The sequence below is a fragment of the Hermetia illucens genome, chromosome 2, assembly GCF_905115235.1.
Source record: "Hermetia illucens chromosome 2, iHerIll2.2.curated.20191125, whole genome shotgun sequence".
In the NCBI taxonomy this organism is placed as follows: domain Eukaryota; kingdom Metazoa; phylum Arthropoda; class Insecta; order Diptera; family Stratiomyidae; genus Hermetia; species Hermetia illucens.
In genome coordinates this window covers 34,344,188-34,366,486 of record NC_051850.1, presented here as the reverse complement: position 1 = coordinate 34,366,486, position 22,299 = coordinate 34,344,188, and the positions used below count along the sequence as shown (strand labels likewise).

The 22,299-nt window shown below is 44.6% G+C and overlaps 1 protein-coding gene across 1 annotated transcript in view; it reads left to right on the top strand.

The window, feature by feature from the left end:
• Positions 1 to 22,299, top strand: part of LOC119648011 (receptor-type guanylate cyclase Gyc76C-like) — a 405,069-nt gene that overhangs the window by 307,919 nt on the left and 74,851 nt on the right. Inside the window, exons 6-7 of the mRNA XM_038049411.1 lie at positions 14,652 to 14,861; positions 15,053 to 15,207. Coding sequence (XP_037905339.1) covers positions 14,652 to 14,861; positions 15,053 to 15,207 — 365 coding nt within the window. The remainder of the gene's footprint in view (positions 1 to 14,651; positions 14,862 to 15,052; positions 15,208 to 22,299) is intronic.

Sequence of the window (22,299 nt, the reverse complement as noted above, 5' to 3'; positions counted from 1 at the left end):
ACTGCAAAAATCCATAAAATTCTCACTATTGTTGTTATGATCTTCAAAGCCGTGTTTTCGTATCCCATGTCCAAGTAAGGTGTTGTCAGAGCCCACCTTTGCATTTAGATCGCCCATCACGATCACAAGATCACCTTTAGGAAGCCAGCATTCACTTCAACTTCAACTTCTTTGTCTTCTGAGTTGGAATTTTCCATTGGTGCGTAATACTGCGGAGTCGCGCAGTCAGTAGCCTGTCCGAAACCCGATTGTAAGAAATGATAACGTACCTTGTGATTATCGTAAGCATCATTTTAACACTGGATTCACATTTGCTTCGGTCAGGCTATCCTAACAGTGCTACAAGAGTTAGAAGAGTATTTTTTCCCGATCCAGAAGTTTTCTTTGCATATTTAGGTTTTGTTATTATTGGGAGAAGACCCTGTGGTCCACCCCGGTTCTTTGGTTGGTTTTACTGAAGAACTGGCTCTTCCTCAGTAGTTTATATCTTTAGGCAACCTTTAGGTTAGTAAATCTTTTGGCTTTACTCTTTTCAGTCGTCTCATTATATCAGCGATATCAGTCAATTTTCGGACTTCGTTATTCTCATGTGATCGCAGTCGGTGGCTAATATTTAATTGCTTGGTCTTTGATGACTTCACTAAACCAACTGTACTTTCAGGTCCCTATGTACATTCTCATTACGAATGAACCAGCGAGTGTCTACTATGCTTTAAGCACTTTATTTTGGACCGTTTGTATGACCTTCAGGTTTGATTCTTTGGCGCAGCCTCAGAGCTGTATGCCCTATGTCCCTATGGGCCTTAGGACCTGCTTATAAATGAACAACTTCTTGTCGAGGGTCAGCTGGGAATTCCAATTGGGAAAATTGCCAGTACATCTATGTGTATCTGGCATTTAGCTCGTCCTTCTTTCTTAGGATGTGTCTTTTTCAGGTGAGCGTAGCATTGAATGTCATACCTAAATATTTGACCTTACTCGTCTGTGGCACATTTTGTTCGTTTATGATGACTTTATCTGGAGGCTGGACATAGAAGTAAGGATTAAGAAGCAACCGGGCCTTTGTAAAAAATGGGGCTTTCGGCCGATACTAGTTCTCTGGACATACAAAGTCGTAGTTCACCCCACCCTAACGTACGGTTCTAGCGGCGCTGGGCAAGAAATACAATACAAGCAAGCTTATTAGGATTTAAAGAACCGCGTGTGCGAATGCTGGAGCTCTGTAATCTTATCCCGCAAATGCCCTCAATATACTGTTACACCTCATCCCCTTGGACATTAAATACACTGCGAGCGTGCAGTGCTGTCGGACTACGTGAGCCCGGATATTGTACAGCGATATCCTATGGCCGTAGTAACATCCTAGACGAAATATCTCGGAAACTCTGGGCGCTCCCAACAGACTACCCCGCCCGAAAGCCGAGCTTCACGAGAAACTTTACCGTGGACCTTCCAACCAGGGCAAAGTGGTGGACCGGTTCCTCGGACCGGTCACTGATCTCGACCCACTTGAAAAATAAAAAGGCAGCATAAACTGACGGTATTTCGTCAGAGGTACATAAACAAGTGTTCCATCATTAGTCGGAATTACTATTCGGGGGACCTTTTTCCTTGTTGCTGCAAGGTTGCGAACCTTATGCTGATCAGCAAAGGCAAGCGAGATGTTGAGCTCCCCCGATCACTCCTTACGCTCGAAACAGCCGAAAAAGTGCTCAAAAAAGTAATCTACGACAGTCCGCCGAAACTATACATTCCGCCGCCGAGTTACCGCCAAATTCAGTTTGGAAGTGCAAAATCGAGTTGTCAAGTACAGCCGGGTGTGAAACATGCCATCAAGTCTGTAAGATGGGCAAATACGCTAGACACGCTGGACAATTATTTTCATTTGCCGGGCTACTTTTTGCAAATATTGAGGGATCATCTAAGAGATCATTGCCTGTTCTATGAGATGCTGGAACTGGAGAGTAGGGTGGAGATGACGTGGAGGGTGGCACAGCGATCCATGCTAAGGTCGAATCTCCCGTCGGCCTTTTTGCTAAGGAACACAAATTCATCTACATTCGCAACAGAGATGTTTTCTCGTAACGAACGGCAACATACACTGAATGAGTGGCAGCTTTCTTAGGAAAACAAGTCGAGAGGCAGATGGGCCTCGTGGCTCATTGGAAACTTCTGTCTATGGCTGGATTACAAAAATAATGAGGTTGATTATTTCCCTACCCAGTTTCTAAACGAAGATGCAGGTTTTCAGTATAACTTGCACGAATCGGTAAGGCAGGGTCCCTTGACTGTGTTCTGCAATCGGGGGACTGAGTTGCGATTCATTAACAACTCCATCCACAGGGAAGATCTGTCTCTCCCCGATTAAGAAACACGAACAAATAGAGTCGTGCTGCAGATTACGTTTAGATTTTTCTTCCTGCGAAGAAGGTGCAAGGAGCGCATGACGGAGGGTTCTTTGAACTAACTTACTCATTGTTTCTTCTTCTGGCGGAAGGAATTCGCTGACTAAAGTGGGGAAGTAAGAGGCTTACCTGAAGCAATATATCAAACGTTTCCAGACTAGTTCTCTGATGACGAGGAAGGGTTTAGTTGGCAATCCGATGGCTTATCTTTACGAGAATCCAACATTTAGTACATAAACGCATTCACCCACCCTACTCAAAACAATCAGCCCTGAGCCGAAGCAAATATGCAAGTATTATAAAAAGTTTAATCGTAATGAGGATATTTTTCCTTGGCGCTACAGTCCTTCGCTTCTAATTAGTCTGCCAGCAACATTCAATTTGCGGTTCAGCACAGAGAATAACTTATCTAATAACCTTTCACTTGATTCCCACAAAATGGGGACTAACTCCCAGATTGCTAGTTATTCCTGAGATTTCTGATATAATTTTACCAACCCCGTTGCGGGACCTATTGAAGGCTTGGCTTCTGAAATTGTGCTCCATGGTTTAATGTTGATGCTTAACTTCTGCTTTCTTTGGAAGTAGAAAAATACACAATATTCTACTTCAGATTGTGATCAACATTTATTCTATGCTTGTGTCTACCATGTCACGTTTCCAAAGTCTGATTTCACCCTAAAATATTTCCATTAATTCAACACTCATCGAACTTTAATGTCCTTAAACCTTAACTGAATGAATCACATCAGGGAGGGTATAAACATTCCACAATCGCCTATTCTAACAGCAAAGTTCTTGGCTATGTTCGCTATACTGTCATGTATACTTCCCAGGCTATAAGAAATGATTGGGTGGTATTAGGTGTCCTGGGTAGAAATTCACCAGGCTGTACTTTCCACTATAAGGGGATGTAAAATTGTTTATAACAGCTCTTGGCTCCCGACACTATCCCTTAGAGGCCATTCATCAACATCTAAACCATCAAAGAACCATGACCTGTTTTTCAATTAGCGTCAGGAGAGGAGCTTCGATTCCCTCCAGAAATGTTTGTAAATAAATCCAAACTGTCCAATGGCCATTTGGAATCTTCGACATACTATTACTGCCAATTATCCATTAATTACGATTCAATTTCAATCAGATCGTAATCGACTGAGTGCTATTCGCGTAACACTGTCTTCAACCCAAATAAATTACGGCGAAACAAAACAACACGATTAAATAATTCGACATACAATTGACTTGGTAGCGACATTATCGAATTACAACTTTCGACAAACCTCTTGGCTGTCCCCTGTGACATGAGGCCATATATGGCTGAATGTGGGCCTCCGGATCTACTCAGGCCCCGGTACGAAAATGGCACTGATGTTGATAAGCAATTAGAGCAGTAATTTGATATCAAGTACTCCAACGTGAAATCATTTAATAGTACACATAAATGTGATTATGATCGATTGTGATTTAAGCGATTGTCATGATGGCTAGAATGACGGTGCGTACAGGCCATGCGTTTTTATATTTGATGCGTGTGCGCAGCGCGTAACAAGAGCTTCAATCACAGACGACCGGAGAATAGTGTACCCTCATCAAATTAGGTATCATCATTGTCATCGGAATACTAATTGAATTCCTCTGTCAGTTGTTGGTTTGCCTTTCAGGCGCTTGTTTGTAAAAATAAAGCGAACAATGGACAGCTCTGTCTATTTTTAGAACCCAAAGATGGAGGCTGCAGAGACTTTGTTATGAATCTTACAGGAACACAAAAGCTGTCATATTTCTTATTTATTCTGGAACTTTGTTCAAGTTCTCGTAAGTTATTCACCATGAGAGCTTACAATTTCTCCTCAAACAATTGCCCGATTTCACTTTCAAACCCTTCGCTGCAATGGAAATATTGACGATGACATGATACCTGAGTTGCTCCGGCAATTGTATCTATTTGATATGAGCTCTAGTGGCACTTAGTCTCAAGTTTCTCCGTAATCCACAATCCACTTCAAAGACGTTAAATAAAAAGCAGCCTGCACTCACCGACAAGCTATCGAGGGATGAGTATTTATTATTGCTTCCCTAAACATTCAATTTGGATATTCTCTTCTAAGCACTTTGTAATTTGAGCCCCGCAGAACAACTTAGTCATGTTTGCTTGAAAATGTTCCAGTGGTTTCAAGGTCAGGGATAAGTAAATATCAGGCCGTTACAAGGCTGTCCTTTTCTGCCTTGTGAGGCTAACATTGAAAAGTTTTTAATCTTATTTCATTTTGGAAATTGAAACTTAAAGTTTTATTACCAAACTTGATGAAAATGAAAGTAGACTAGGAGAAAGCAGACACCATTCTTGTTGCGGCAATACATTTTGGATGATACAATAATAACACAGAAGGGTAGGTAAGTAGGTATCAATGGCCGCTCCGAGGAGCCCAATTAGCGCTTTGGTGCGCCGTTTTGATGCTACAAACTCCTAAGACCGTGGCTGTTGTTATTGGAGCAGAGAGACAGAGTCTAGCCGGCTCGGATCTTCAGATCCAGCCCGTAGCATTCACGAAAGAAAACAGCTCTCCCACCCTGCAGCTAGAAATCTCTCTGAGGTCCCCAAAGAATGGTTTACCCAGTGTCCGTAGCTTGACTATAGCTAGAGCTGGGCAATCGCAGAGAAACTGCATGAGGGTTTCCTTTCCTTCTCCGCAGCTTCGGCAATGCGAATTGTAGGATATGCCGAGCCTAGTGGCATGGTCCCCTATGGGCCAGTGCCCCGTGCAAACCGCCGTAATCTTGAATACATATGCTTTGTTATAAGCGGGCCAAATTCTCCTTGACTCGGCACAGCTCGTAAGCCTTCGTCATCTTAGGCCCGCGGCTGCAAGGTAATGCGAGTAGACTCGCCCCCGACAGCCACCAGCGGAACACTCGACTGTATTCGCGGAAGAACTGCCAAGAGCAGCTATGTTTCGCTTGGGGCTCGAATTTCGCTCCAGCCGTCGACAGACTCCCAATATCGTCAGTACTTCCGCCTGGAATACACTGGCGAAACCTGGGAGACCGTACGACTTGGATACACTGTGTGTATTCGAGAAAACCCCCTCGCCGACTCCACAGGCCATCTTTGATCCGTCGGTAAAGAATACTGAGTCATAACCTTGCAATACGCCGCCAGTCTTCCACTTTGCCCTGGTTGGAAAATTCACAGCAAAGTTTCTTGTGAAGTTCACCTTGCGTGTGGCATAGTCCGTGGGGAATGCCCAGATTTCCCGAGGTAGTTCGTCTAGGATGTTGTTGTGGCCGCAGGACTTCGCTGCCCAGCATCTGGACTCACGTAGTCTGACGGCTCTGCACGCTGCAACGTATTTAATGTGGAGGTCTAGGGGAAGGAGATGCAGGAGTACATTGAGAGTATCTGCCTGGCAGGACTGTAGAGCTCCAGTAGCACCTGCACACGCGGTTCTTTGAATCCTATTAAGCTTCATCCTATTGTATTTTTTCCTCAAAGCTTGCCACCATACAATAGAGCCGTACGTTAGGATCGGACGCACTACAGCGGTGTACATCCTCGGCCGGAGACCCCATTTCTTTGCAAAGGTTCTCTTGCAGGTATAGAAGGCTATGCAGGCCTTCTTAACCCTCAGTTCTATGTTCAATCTCTAATTTAGCTTTGGATCCAGGATAACACCCAGATACTGTACATTAGAGGAAAAAACAATCTTTGTTCATTCAGCCGTGGTAGATGGAATTCAGGTATCCTTATCTTGGTGGTGACATAGCATCAGTTGCGTTTGGTTGGGTTTATGCTGAGTCCGCATCTTGCAGCCCACAGGCACGCCTTTCGCAACGCTCCTTCCACGATGTCGCTCATCCCCCCCCCCCCCCCCCCCCAGACATCCCTGACACTAATATCACCAAGTCGTCGATACACGCCACCATTTTCACCCCGCTGCTGTCGTAAAATTTTGTCCATTACTATTAACCAGAGCACCGGTGAGATGGCGGCACCCTAGGGCGTGCCTCTGTTCACAGCTCTGTTCAAGTGGTTACCTCCCTGATCCGACTGGATTATCCTGATACTTAGCATGGATATAATCCAATGCGTGAGATACCCCTCCAATTCAATACCGGTCAAGGCTTCCTTGATGGCGTTGGTACTAACGTCGTTAAAAGCTCCCTCTATATCCAAGAAAGCAGCTAGGGTATATTTTTTGTACTGTAGCGGCCGCTCGACCGTGCTAATTACCTCGTGGAGTACGGTTTCCGCCGATTTTCCTTTGAGGTAGGTATGCTGGGACTTAGAGATAGGCGTTCTTTCCATAATCGTCCTTAAGTGAATGTCCAGGACATGCTCTAGGGTCTCCAGCACGAAGGAGGTCAGGCTGATTGATCGAAAGTTCTTCGCGGGCTCATGACCGCGCCTGCCCCCTTTCGGTATGAAAACCACTCGTGCGCGCCTCCAGGACTGTGGTACGTATGCTAAAAGGATGCAGCTCCGGTAAATCTCAACAAGCCACGGCACAACCCTTTCCTGCTGATTCTGTAGCATGACTGGAATTATGCCATCTGGGCCTGAAGATTTGTACGCGGAGAAGCTGTTTATAGTCCAGCCGATCTTATTCTCGGTAATTACCGATTTGATAGTCTTGCACAGCTGGGGTGGCCGCAAACCCTCCAAGCAAGGTTCTGACTCACAGTCCTCCTCGCTGGCGGGAAAGTGCATTTGAACCAGCAGCTCCAAGGCTTCGCTAGAAGATTCCGTCCAGGAGCCTTCCGACTTTTTAAAAAAGGACAATAGTCCAACCAAGACCACCTCTCGTCCTGATGGCCGACTTGTACTTCTTCAGACAGTCCTTGTATGGCTGCCAATATTTTTGCCTCTAGCGGATGTTCAAAATGTCTCTGGTCAGCTTCCTGAGGCTGAAGAGATCTTTATTCCACCACGGTGGCAGGGTCTCTTTGCTGTACGTAGTAGGGCACGAGATTATAAAGGCGGTATCGAATGCCTTTTCCAGAGCCCCGACCTTTGACTCCAGTTCGTCTGCGGCGAGATCTAGACTGAAAAGTATCCAACTGTGATCAGACTCTGGTCAGACACTTTCCAGTCCTCCACCCTAAGAATTCCATTGTCGGTTATTAGGGTGATATCAAGGACCTCCTCCAACCGTCACAGTTCTCCGAGCAGGGGAAATGGAAGGTTGGTGCACCCTGCCCCTGTTACACACCGATAGGTTTGAAATAATAATAAAATTAAAGAATGACTCATCTCTCTCGTTGATTTCCGAGCTGCTCCAAAGCGTATGCCTTGCGTTGGCGTCGCAGCCTATCAACAGATTGGCTTTCTTTGTTGCTATGGTGTTCGTCAAATGTTGTAGTTCTCCTGCTAGAGCTGATTGGTCGTAAACCATGTAAATCGAGAAAATACACACGTTCTCTGCCCCCGCCTGTTCCAGCTTGACCACGACTAGGTCTCTGGAACTCAAGTCGTGGCACAGAAAAGCATGCATACTCTTACTCGCGAGAATTCATGCTCTCGGTCTATCCTGATCAGCGTCTCTTGTGCTGTGAAATAAATTACAATATTTGCTTTGGAGCCCTTTGATGGTTCAGTCGCCTCCGACCCAGGGCTCCTGGATTAGGGCGATGTCGATATCTTTCTCTAGGAGGAAGACAGGCAGATTAGCCGAGGCGCACTTCGACTGCTGCAGATTTATCTGCGTTACCCTCAACATGCTCTGCTTGCGTGGGGGATTCGTCAGTCTCTCCCGTCGGACCGTCGATCTCCTCCAACAGCTCGTTGGCGGCGTCGATTGGACCTAGGTCGTCATCCGGTTTTGCAGAGCGGAATACTTTTACCTTTGCGTTCCTAACTCCGAACCACACTTTATAGTCGGTCTTTTTCAGTGCTTTCAGGCACTCCTCGTTTATACGGAGTAGTAAAGGTTGGCTGTGTGTTTGAGGTTCCTCCTCCTTGATAACAACCCAGTCGTCCATGGGAATCCCGGGGTTTTGAAGGCTCAGGAATTGGACGAGCTTGTCCTTGTGCATTGGGATCTTCGGCAACCAGCTGCGAGCGACCGGTCTCCTAGGAATCTCGTCGTAAGGGATGACCTTGAGCTTTACGCCATCCCAGGCGTTGCCGATCTTAGCGACACACGAACCGAGAAAGTCCTTAGACAATTGGTCCATGCAAGCTATTACGGACCACGGACTACCTGAAAGGAATCAAAGAAGGAGATGAGTCCCGCGTGTTTGCCTTCGGTGTCCAGGAGATGCTCAAAGACCATGCCCGACAGCCTGGCCTCAACACTGATCCACACCTCCGGCGCTAGTCTGCCGCTAGCAGAATTACCATCCGCCAAATCCACACGTAAGTGGCTCCTGGCCACGTCGCTGAAGAGCTTCGCAGTTCGTGCCCCGTCGGCAGACTGTTGCTGCGCAATTTTCTTCGGATGTTGCTTAGCGTCTGAGCTCTTGCCCAATCTGCTCCGCTTTTTATCTTGCTCGACCTCGTCTTGAGATCGATTACGTTTCAGAGCGATGGGCTTCGCCTTCTGCTCGTCTGCCAGGCGTCTGCTATTGTATTCCTCAACAATCGCCTGGTATTTAGCGAGGCCTTTTTCATCCCGCTCGTTGACAGTACCCGCCTCCTTATTCTTAGCAATCTTGCTGAGAATATGCATAACCTTGTGGTACTGGCTCTTGAGCAGTACACCAGTGGACCTTCGGTTCTTAACCGGTGTCCGGCGGCCAACGTTCTTGTCGGTTGTGGTTTTCGGGTTAGAAGTACTATGTCTGGTACTCGCTACACCCAATTTGACGGCAGTGGATTCCAGGCTGGGAGTCTAGTCCGTCTGCCGCCCCGCTCCGGGAGGTCCCTGCGGTTGGGTTCTGCACAGCGGTGCTACGGCTGGTACCGAGTGTCTTGGCCCCACGAGTAGTCCGGGAAGAATGTTTACCCTGATTGGCCCGGCCACCAGGGTAAAGGTCTTATTTGAAACTGAAGGTGGCCAAGGTATTCAGAGTTCGCATACTAAAGACCAAGCTCCCAATTGGACACGCAGCCCTCGGCATATGCTTCTTCACCTTGGCTTGGGGCCCTATTAGCACCTTCTCCGTTGTAGGGAGGACGATCCCCGGGCTGTTGCTTCGGTCCATCCCCCCGCCAGATCTACTTGCCCCTAACACATGGCCAGCAGACAAGCAGATCCTCGTCAGTTGGATGAGCCTACTCCCAGCCCGGCCCTACACTGTTGGCCCGCCCGAAGACGGTTTCCAGCGGCCACCACGAGGAGGTCGTGTGAAGACTTGCCGAATTATGCAACTTTAACCTGAAGCATAATCAGACCAGGCCACCCACATGACTATATTTGGTGAAAAAAAATGTACACCCCCCTTTTGCATGTATGGGGACCTCCCCTTAAATTGGACGTTAAAGGATGTAACTCACTGTATGGGTAAGCGTTCACAGTTCCCACCTTTCCACCAAATTTGTTGTCAATCGCGAAGCGACTTGTACATATAATCAAAATAAGCTGCCCTAGATTCGAAGGGACATCCTAAATATTCAACCACATCAACCCTCATCCTCCACCATAATTACAAATATAATTTTTTTAATTTCGCCGGTCTCTAAAAATTTGCCCTGACTTTTGTTAAATGTTGATTTTTTAATGAACTCACCACAAACATCCTAGCAAGGACCATCACATAAAAGGAAAATAATTTCAAAGGTAGAAAGGTTGTCTGGCGTAATAGCATTTGACTGAAACAGCCCATCATATTCCGAAGTTCAGATCAGAGTGAAGATAATGCAAATATGCTTTTAAGGCAGCCAGGGAAGTGCGGGGGTGGTGGATGATAAGTTGGCTTTTGCGAAATTGAATTTGATTGTGCTATGAAATCGCTTCGCAGTTCAAATTCGATGCTAACGTTAGCTGCTTATGGTTGCCCTACGTGTCAGCGTATCTTTTCCGAAAAAGATACGTTGGAATGGGCGCAAATCAGTCTCCGGGTGAGAGCACAGATTTAGGGATTAGAAGGCATTCAATTAATATTTAATGTGTTGTGAAGTAAAATAAAAATTCACATTTTATGGGTGCCGAGCTGGCTCGTTTCTCACGAGAGCCGTAAACGATAAAGCAAATAATTGCAGAATTTATATCAACTAATCGTCTGAATGGCCATTTAATTGAGTTTCTGGTCCCGCATTTCTTGTGCCCCCATAGAATATCTGGGCCACATCACAAAAACAATGTGAAGGAGAAGATTTAATATCGAAAAATCCAATCCTGTCGACATCATCAACTTCTTGTTCATGTTGGCTTCCGTATTTTATCCTCTACTTCGTAGCTGCATATAACTAGCCCCGTTGCTCGTGTCCTGGGAAAATTCGACTGTAACATGTTCAACCTATGCTTGGAGCATTTGCAGGGAAATCTTATTATCGAAATGAACAGATAAGAAGTCGTTTGATACATCTGTTTCACCCGCTGGGGATGTCTTTTCGTTTTCGTTCTATTTCAAAATTGCGCCAGATTCCCGCCCGAGGATCTACTGAAAATGGGCTGTTTCCCACTTTAAAGCCGTGATATAGATAGATGGCGTAGATAGTATTCAAGTTTCTGACTAGACTATTTCGACGAAATTGGAATAAAATTAGGAAAAATTGGAAGCAATTCGGAAGGAATTTGAAGCAAATGAGATTTTTGATTAGCTTCAAGGGAAATGGGGGGATGTGATTTCTCTTATTAAATTTCGGTTGTTAGTTCGTATTGAAGTCGGAAGGCGCTCCTTTATGTGAGAAATAGGCAATGGAGTTGCAGTGACGGCTTCTGAAGCAGCTGTTGATTTTGTGAAGTGAAACACTTCTTCTGTCCACCCAGCCAATGATGAACGAAATCCCGAATATCGACTGTAGCTGAATGGAATATATGTTAACAGCCGAATCTCATTGCAATTTGATGGTAGCCAGTTGTAGTTACTATCAATCAAGATGGATTATCGCGTTGAAGTTTTCCCTTATCAGTCTGAAATTTAAGACCACATGCATGAATAGTACCATTGTGGTTTTATTTGGATGAACTGAAAGTCAATGTCTGAGGCACCAACTGTCTATCAGGTCAACGGCACGTTATATTTGTATCGTTCCAAGATCCCGATCAACAGCAAGCACAGCCACGTCGCACACCTGCCTGGGGGCAGCCTTTAGTTGCTTCTGCTGTTAGGCGGATCCTCCTGCATTGACCACATAAACACAGATCATTTAGGAACAGGGCGCGGAGTTTAGATCTTCCCTTCATCTGCTCTTTATCGATTTCGAGAAAACTTTTTATAGCGTGAACAGGGAGTGCATCTAGAGTGTTTTACGAAGGAGGGGTATTCCCGAGAAACTAATAACCATTATCAGAGCGACATGTGATGGCGCAAAATGTGGCGCGTTGTGCCTAGATTTCGCCAGGGTTGCATCCTGTCACAGATATTATTTCCTCGTGTTATTGGTAACGTTCTCCCTGCTGCCTTGTCCGGAGGACGTGGAGGAATTCAATGGATGATGACATTTTTCTTCAAACACTTCAACTACGCCGATGACATCTGTTTGCCATCTCATTAGGTTATTGACATTGGCCAAATGGCTCTGGTTTTGGAAAGAGAGGCAAGGAGAGTTGGACTGAAGATTAGCACCAACAAAACCAAGGTTCTCAGTCTGACGGGTCACCGCACTTTCCCTATCTGCATTAATGGGCAAAGCGTCGAAGGCGTGGTTTCTGCCGACAGTGACACGGAATTGGATGTTGTTCGATGCGTTAACATTGCTGAACCCGCTTGCCCTGTCTTAAATCTGAGAATGCAGTTATCTCAGAACCAAGTTCAAGTTGAAACTGTTTTATGCTGCTTCTGTGTTGCTGTATGGAAGTAGCACTAAGAATGTTGATTCCACTGTTACCTAAAAGTTCCAAGCCTTCGTCAACACCTGTCTGCGTTGAATCATCAGAGTATGCTGGCTTGATACTATCTGGAATGGAGAATTCTGTCGGCGCACAGGCCAGGCACTCACACGCGCTTTGATTGAAATTCGTGAGTGGCAGTAGATATGTCACACAGAAAGGGCTATGTCATACAGTCCCAAGATGTCCCACAGAACAGTAGAGGAGGCGTGCGAGCATCTCAGGAAATCATGGAGGGAGCTGGAGGGCATTTTAGGTGTGGTTAATGCACTATAGCCCACCACGGGGTGTATGGCAACCATATTATATTGAAGATAGTAAGGAAAATGAATGGGAATGCGAAGTGAAGACCCATCGAGCGGAATTTGCTAACATGTAATGCTCATTAGCAAAGCACCAGTGGTTTTATTTTATGTTGCGTATACATCCCTTGCGTCAGTCCTTCCTACCTTTGCGATGAATTCTTCGATAGTCTTTCAGAAGTCCTTGCTGTAACTTTCCCCTCTCCTCCCTTTATTGTGTGTGGTGCCTTTAATCTCCCTTTGCTCTCCTGGCGTCACATTATCGGCACAACTTCCAAATCGTTCCTCTTGTCTTTCATGAACACCTGTGCTGCTCTTCAGTTCAACCGCACCGCAAATCATCTAAATCGCACTCTCGATCTAGTCTCTCCAACATGCCTGAACGGCTCCTTTCTCAATCTTGTCTTGCTCTTCACTATGTTGCTCCTGATGCACATCATACTACTCTTGAGTTCGAGGTACAACTGTCACGTCTCAACTCATACTTTGCGCAAGTCCTCTCAGCTTTCGCAAGGGCAACTTTGATGGTTGGAACTTAACTCGGTTCTCAATCAACTGGGCGCCCATTTTCTCACTATTAACTTACGACTGAGTCCTTTTATCCTTCGTCTGGGGCAAGCTGCGAGGAAAAAGTTTTTATCCATCGGAAGTCACGCAGACTTTGGCCATTTCAGCGCTTTGCGATCTTCAGTTAACTCGCTGATAGTCAAGTGCAGGAAGGATTATCTGGACAGTGTTAAAGTCGAATTGGCGTTTGGTAACTTGAAGCCTCCGTAACGTCCACAATGCCTCACAGTCTCCTCCTACTTTCATCAAATTTTCTGGTTCCACTGCTATCTCTCCTCAGCTATCCTGTGATTTACTTTGTAGTTACTTCTCGGTGCATAACTCCTCTCCCTCTTCTTCCTCTTTTCCCCTTCTGTGTACAGCTTCCCCCGAATCTCCTGCCATTGTCCTCCATACACCCTCTTTGGTGGAGTATCTCATTGACAACTTTGATTTCAATGTTGGACCCGGCCCCAATGGTCTCCAAACTCTTCCGGATTCAATCCTCTGAATTCATTTCCTCCCCTCTGCATTATTGTCAACAAGAGCCTCGAAGAGTGTCTTTTTGCCAGCCTGTGGAAAGAAGCTCTTATTTTTCCCATACACAGAGGCGGTAACCATACTCTTGCTGAGAATTGCCGCTCTATTTCGCTCCTCTCATCCTGCTCCAAGATCCTCGACAGGTACCTGCTGTATCTGCTGAAGCTAATGTCGACCACCCTCAGTCAGTCCGTATTTTTAAATGCTTGGGTGCCATGCCCCAAACGAAGAATCTGTGGACCAAAAAACGGGAGAGTAAGTTACTCTCAATTTGGTCCGGTCCAACATCAGCTGGATGTGGACTTAAGATCCCTCATTATCCTAAGCAATAATTTAGCTTTATCCTAGCTTAGGCTCAAACTATTGGCGGTTTCACTTGGACCACCTGTTGCCACTGACGGTCACGCTGCTCCCAGGGCAGAGGTGAGGCAGCGTCTGGTGAGTTGCCTCTGTCCTGCACGAAACCGTTAGTCCCTTCAGTGTCTTGGACTATTTTCTAAAATGTACCCTCCGCAAACTAAGACTTCGTCCTCATCACAAACAAAAATGGGGGAGGAAGGGGGCCATTTGCTAGTTAGATGATAGTTCTACCAAAGTAGGTTTTCTTAAATGAAATTCGGGAAAATCGATTAAATCGAATGAGAAAGGCAACGATATAAATGAATTCGTTCCAAGTCGCTTTTTTAACGTAACGTTGTCTGAAATCAAACTGCCGGTATTCTCTGCCAATCTAGAACCATTTATATTCGGTTAAGTACTTGAAAATACGCAAACCATATTAAAGATAAATGTGCACGTGAAACCAATTTGAAGGTTCTACGGAACAAAAGACTCAATAAAACTGAATGGAAATAATTAAAACTGTAATAATTGTTATGGCCTTTCTTGGTTTCACTTCATTTTTATTACTTTCATCTTTCTTGCAGGTTACCAAATCTGTGATTTCACTCCTTCGCTACTATGGCTGGAAGAAATTCTCAATCATCTACGAAGGAAATTGGGCCACCGTTGCAAAATCATTGAAACAACAAGCCAAAAAGAAAAATATGACGATAAACCATAGCGAAGAAGTAACGAATAATCATAAATGTTGTGAAAATTTTATGGAATGCTGTCGTAGTGGATACTGGTACCAGGTGAGTCCTACATTTTCAGAGTAGATAATTCAGGGGAAAGCAAGACTGAATTAATCTGAATTATCCTGCCTTTCTTTTGGGGAACAGGTGGATTTATGACGTCTATAGATTCCAGTTAATATTCAAAATTTTATAGATTTTTGATTTTATTCAATAATTAAATCAATCAATTTACAATGCCTCCTACACAGGTGATTCAAAATACAATGAATCGGACACGGATCTATGTGTTTTTGGGTACAGCAAATTCTCTCGTAGACATGATGGCTTCCATGGAATCTGTGCAACTCTTCGCTAAGGGCGAATATATGGTCATATTCGTTGATATGATGACATATTCGCCAAGGTGAGTACCGAAATATATTCAAACCATAATAAATTTCATCCCCATGCCCTGAAGAAGCAATTCTCTTTACGTCCCCGGTTATTGATTGTCAAGAGACCAAGCGAAAAAATGCGCAATTGAAAAGTATTTTCCATTTTCTGTCGAAAATCTCACAAGCATTATTAAACTTGTGACATTTTCAGTCCAAGACTATTTTTAAGTGAATTGTAAGACGTCCTTCTGAATTTCAGAAGAAACCCCAAACAAAACCATTTGTTGCTCCCGTGTTGGATGAGCAATGCCCACAAATGTCTTTTTCTTCTCGTCTTTCCCCCGCAATTTTTTCCATTGTTTTTCCAAGAATTCAAATGTTGATTTGAATTTTATCTCTAAATATTTCGTCAATACTGAACAATTAACTTTGTTTTTGACCTTTTTAGAAATGTCCTTTTGGTGGTACTTTTCTCTCGCGAACATTACGTTCTGCGTCACAGCGATGACTTACTGTGAAATGTCCTTGCTCGAGAAAATCTTTGTTTTCGTTCTTACGAGCCATAAAGAGTGAGGAATACAACCATTTATAATAAGGAAGAGAAGCAATCCTCTTTATCCAGGAGCCATTTATCTGGCCTTATTCTTTCACTTTTTATTGTGATTGTTCGCAAGTGCCATCATTGCTTCAAGTCCAATATGTGGAATAAAGTTGTCTCCGCCCCCCTAAACCTCTATTAAAGGTCTTTTCATTTAAGAGTAATCTGAGAACCCTAATTCTTTAATGTGATACCGGAATCATGGAGCTGTGAAACTTTGTTTACTATATCACGTATCACGAAGCTCTCACGATAAATGGGAGCATGGGATCTGTGAATCGGAACCATAAATTGAGCAGGAGGTGTCTGTCGGACTGTCGGATTCATTGAGCCATCAAGTTCTCCTTTAATTCAATTTTCCTTTACGTTGTAGGCGAATCTCAGTTTATGTCCTTCGGGGATACTAGGTTCAGATTGTAGCGAAGGGATAGTGGGTAACTTAGATTTTATAATCCTTTAAAATTTTTAATTTGTTCGCTTGTACATGTTTTCACTTTGTTGGGTCAAGTTGCTGGTCAAAGGACTATAATATGTATTTCAAATATATATTCGGGATGCATGGGTATAAATATGGATGCATAACAATAAACCCATACTTTATAGTAGTTAAATTTACAAAGAACCTCTCGAAGGTTAATTTAGAACCACCATGAACTTTCTGAATTCTCTGAACGTGTTATGATTGTCAGGTTACCCCACATTTTCCAGGAAATGGAGTAGAGAGATTCTCTGCTTTTATTTGGATTTTTCTTCCCTCAAGGATATTTGAATGGAATATACATGTTTATGTATCTATATGCTGTATATGAAGCTTTCTTTTATCTAATAATTTATGGAGTGAAATTGCTTGCACCTTTTTAAGGTTTTGTGTAAAACAAAACAAGTTATTAAAATCGGTATACTGTCTGTCTTTTTTGTTGGGAAGGTAGAAATCTTCAAAAGACACTGGTCCGGACACACCAATGTGTGGAATTTTTACCCACTCTGCCCCACGGAAACACCATAAGGTATTACATCACGGGGCGGAGTCAGCTCACTCTAGCTTGGTCACCGTGACTACTCTCTTCTTCTCTGCCTTTCCCAGTTTATTCTGGATAGATGCGATCATGGAATTGACCGCATCCCAATTCTTTTGATGTGCTACTATTTTCTGGTACCAGCACCACTATTAGAGTCTTTTCTAGATTCCTTTTTTCTTCCACAAATCTTGAACAGTGAAGAACACATGCTCTGGATCCTCTGGTATTTCGTCGCAATTTGGACAGCCAGCTGAGATCTCCAATTTAAACCTGTGCAGGTATTGGCGATATCCTACGTGCCTCGTGAGAAACTGGGTGAGATTATAATTGATAATTAATCTCACCGTATCGTTTCTCCAAATATCCCTTGATGGCAGAAATAAGCCTGTGAGTCCACCGACCCTTTCCCGAATGTTTCTACCGCTCTTGCCATCTATTTATGGATCTCTGCCTCTCAGCGGTCTTCGTCTGCAATAAGGGAGAGATTGACTTCGCATTGGACATGTTCGCCATCTCATCTGCCAAGATGTCAATCGGCATCATTCCCGAGATAATGAATGTTGCATCATCTGAGACAGTTCTGAAGACAGAGCTTACCCTCAGGGTTCCCTCCTGTAGACTGTACTCAGTTTGTTAGCGTTAACTGATATCCGCAACGCCTCCTCAAAACTGGGGTCACATAGACCATAATTGAGGTCACCACCGTGACTATTAGCAACCTAGAGGTATACCGTAGCCCTCCCACGTTCGGCATCATCTTTACCAGTAGATGATTGCCACAAACATACTGCATGCGTTGCCTATAACTGAGCTTGCTGTTTGTTACCACTTTCAAATATTTGATGATCGGCTTCGTAGAGATATGATTTCTGATTCTAATACAGGCGTAATTCCTCTTCCGGCGTTTAGTGATGAGGACCGCTTCCGTTTTTTCCTCCGCAAGTGTCAGACCAGAGCTCTCTAGCCAACTTTTAACAGCACTGATTGCCTCGCCAGATTAACTCAACATCTTCGAGAAACAACGTACTTCTGAGGTCTGTCATCGGTGTCATATCAGACCCTCCTTTCGGACAAATAACTAGCGATGACAGCAGCGAGATAGGGGGAAATACCAACCTTCGCTAGGGATTTCTGTATTAAATTGCAATTGGCAGAATTGAATGCATTTTTTCATGTCCAGGGCTATTACCACGCAATATTTGCTTGTACTACCCTTTCCATGAATTGCATCTTTGGCCAAGCCAGTAACTAATTGATGGCAACAATGGTTGATCTGGCTTTACGGAACCTATACTGTCGACCTGAAGGGTCTCCTTGGCTCTGACTAACCGGGAGTAATCTATTATGGATTACTCGCTCTAACATTTTTCCTACAGTGTCTAAAAGACATATTGGTCTGTATGAGGATGGTTCACTTAGAGGGTCAGCAGACTTAGGCAGAAGTACTAACTTCTGCCGCTTCAATTCCACTGGAAATATCCCAACAGCCAACATGTCCGGTCTGGATTTCACGGCAAGCTTAAGGGCCTTATTCGCTACTCTGCCCAGGCCCGGCGCTTTGTCTCCTATCCTACCGCAGATCTCCAGCAGCTCATCTCTGGTGACTGGCGGAATTGTTGTGACATTCAGAGGTGGTTGGAATGTGTCGGCGCCCTCCTCTTGTGGGGGAATAACATCTGGATGATTTTCAGCAACAGAGTAGGACACGCGATCTGCGGTGGTTAACCTCATCATGATTCTATAAGCACTCGCCCATGGGTTTATGTCCGCATTTCCTCTTGCTTCCCTGGATGATGAATTTGAGTGTTTTGCGGACTGCCTTATAGGCGTACTTTTTTGCCCCTGATCGACTCTACCTACCGCCCTCTGAGCACTTCTGGCTCGGTATCAGGTTGATCGAAGGCCGGCCAGTTCACCATTCCACCAGTAGTTTCGCCTTCTACTGGGACATGAGCACCTCTTAAGCATGGATGCGTCGCATGCTTTGGCGATGCATTGGGCCAGATGGAGGGCTCTTTCCGTAGAGGTGCCTGCTTTATTACATTGATCTAACCATACCTCTATGAAGGTCCGCTCATCCAAAGCTTTTGCAGACCAGCCTGATATCTTTCTCGGTTTCGGATATGATCGGTCTTTGTCCTGGGTTCGACATATGTCTCAAAGAAGATTGCCCAGTGGTCCCTGTGGGTGTAGCGTTCGCTGACACACCAGGACATACCACGCGCCAGCGCAGGACTGAATCTGACCCCCCTTTCTGAAAAGTGTTTATAGCACCTTCGTTAGCCAAAAGTATGTTCATCTGCGCAAAAGCTTCTACGCCCCCGTGCATTTGATTCTCTGCTACCCCACTCAAAGGCCCAATCGTTGAAATCACCTTTGGACTTCGTCTCCCTGCGTGGAGAACAAGATTATGAACTATTTGATCGAATTCAGACAGTGTCAAACAATATAAGTGGTGTACATGTATACAGCTGCTACGCCGCTGTACACATATACACCACTTTCGCCCACACAAAGCCACTGGCTACCTGACTTACAGTGTACTGTACGTCCTGTGGACCACAAGCCCATATTGCCGCTCCATGAATCAAATCTGTGCCCCATATGCCACCGTGACGGTTTCTATACAGTTCACTTATGATGGCAATTTCCATCTCAGGTTCGAACATGGTCTGCTCAAGTAAATCCTGAGGAACCCTGCAATGATTGACGTTTATTTGAGTAAGCCTCATTTTCTCATTGCGGTCAGCACCTTCCTAAATTCCGAGCATTTACCACTTCCGGCAATATGCCGGTTATCTTAGCTCTCTTTTATTTCGCACAGTAGGCATTTAAGGTCCTTATTGCACTCCCTGGCAATATGGCCTTTCTCCCCACACAGTCTGCATCGATCGAATTAATCAATGGCGCCGGTGCACGCCTTTGCAAACTTCCTAAACATGAGGCATTTAAAGCACCTCTTTAGTGAAGTTTGTTCTCTTATACGGCAGACAACCCATCCAATCCGAACTTTTCCGGCCGCCAACAACTTCTGTGCTGCCTCCGCTGGTACTCGTATTGTGGCCGCTTGAGTACCGCCATAGGCTTTTCGTACGTAGATTTCATGTTTTTTGGGCACGCACTGCGGCATTCTTCCCAAGTGAGTTTTTAACTTAAGTGCGAAAGTCATCAGTTTTGCCTAACACGAGACCCCTTTCTGGCATCTTCGGTTTCTATTCACATTTCCGCTCAGATCTTTCAGGTCGGGATCAGCTTTGACCTTTCTGGGTATCTCCATGTAAGACAGATTGCCCTTCCTAGAGATAACAATCCCCTCTGGACGAATTTGCATTTTTGCTTTTTCTTTCGCTTTTTTGCTGGTAACTTTAGACCACCCATCCTTTTCGTTCATCTTAGGCTTCGCAACGCTGGCCGACTGTGATTATTTCTTCCACGGACGCATTCTTGGAAACTACCCATCCCAAAAATCCGAAAAAGTCGGGACTATTTGGTGCCTGGAGTTCAAAGTACCCTCCATACCGATATCTGTTCAAGTTAATAATAAGATATTACGATAATTTTTAGAAATTGACTGCAAAACCCCCCTTAAGTTCATCCTAGAATCACTAAATTTTCCAGCAATGTACGCTATAAGATAGAGCATGATCGTACCAAGTGGTGGTTGGTGGAAGTCGCGTTACTACTAACAAAGTTATAATAGGTCAAAGTTGTCGCTTCTATCCAAATTCAAGACTTTGAATGTCAGTATCAAGCGAAATGAGATATTCTCACATAATATATGCATGTATTACGTGCTAGGTTCGAATGGGACAAATGTCCACTCAAATATTACATACCTGAAGCGTCCAGCTTCCGGTTTCCCGACTTGTTTCATTTTGCCAAATATTAAGATTTAGTTCACAGGATTTTTTTTAGATTAGTTGAGGTTCGTCGTAAAATAGTACACATTTATCTACATGAGAGTTAAGTAACACTGGAATATGCATTAAAACGCCTCTTAAAAATGTGTTCCTTAATATCTAGTTAGTCCACCTAGTAACTTGCTAATAATGGGGCGGCAGTCCAATTCGGATCCATGCCTCCTAGATACATCGTTTTCAATTCTCTTGATTAACTGACTGTGTCCTCTAATTCTTTACTTGGAGGGCGGGGTGGGTACGGGTGGGGTTGCGTCTACATCGCTGCTCATCCTGCCGAGAGAAAGAGGGAAATTTAATTTCTGATCATCTTTCTAGAGTGTTCACCGGTTGAATGTTCTGATGAAATGTTAAAAAGACAAAATACCGGCGATCTAGAGATTCCAACAACTAAAGACGACGAACTGGCGTCAGTATGGGGGCGATCAATTACAGAAAGCAGTGCACCCACTTATGCTCACCATCAACAATAAATATGGCAGTCGATGGAAAAACTGTTGAAATATGCACACCAGTTGCATCATCTTTCATCGACATTAAGGCTGCCTCTAATAACATAATGATTACAATTATAATCGAGAGCGCAATAATCCAATTTAGATCTAGGTCTTAAAGGGGATGAGAGCGCTTTATTTCAAAATGCTCTATCAGATCGGCAATTCTAACCCATAAAAACCACTTTCTGTAGTGACGAAATTCACGGACTGTGGATTGCAACCAATGGAATTAATTCCACCTTCCAAAAGCTGTTCCTATACCTATGCTGAGTTTTGGATAAAAATCTTGCTGAATGGAATGAATGAGGAAAAGATCAGCCAGCCCGGAGAGTCTATAGGGACAGCAAATACTGCCGAGAAGGGAAAATTCGCCAGTCCCCACCGGGTATGGAATCGTTGCATAGTCTAGGGCACCAAACAGTTGGTAGAAATATCCGATTGAGAAACCTCGGGGGAGAAAGGCATAGACTGAATATCTTAAAAAGGCACTGCTGCGCCAGGTTCAAGCGGTTTATGAGATTCTCACCCACTAAAACCACCTAACTTTCTCCTTCATCCTTCGCCGCGTAACTACTGCAAAACATTACTTCGCAAGGAGAACTGCACTTTAAGCGACCAAATCTTCCGTTCTTCGCATCCTTCTTGCCCGCTCCGCTATTCCAAGTTCCTCCTGTATACTGCTCATTGCGGAGTTCACCGTACACCAGTTTCCACAATGTTGTGTGGACTTACGCTGATTTTCAGAGAGTCTTCCAGGATCGTCCTCTCTGAGAAAAATCGTGGACAGTGGAACATAACATGCCCCGGGTGCTCAGATGTGCAACCACTTTGGGGACAAAAGGGAGAAACATTCAACCTGAATTGATGCAGATACTTCCTGCAACCACCATGGCCTAACAGAAATTGCGTCAGATGGTAATTAATCTCGCGGTCTCGTCGTTGAATGCACTCCTCAATACGTGGAATCAAAGTGAGTCCAGCGAACCCTCTCCCACCGTTACTGCCATTTTTCCAGTGATTCTCGCCTTGCCGCCTTTCGGTATTTTGTGTGCTTTTCCAGTGGATTCATTCTCCTTTTTTGGTACAGACA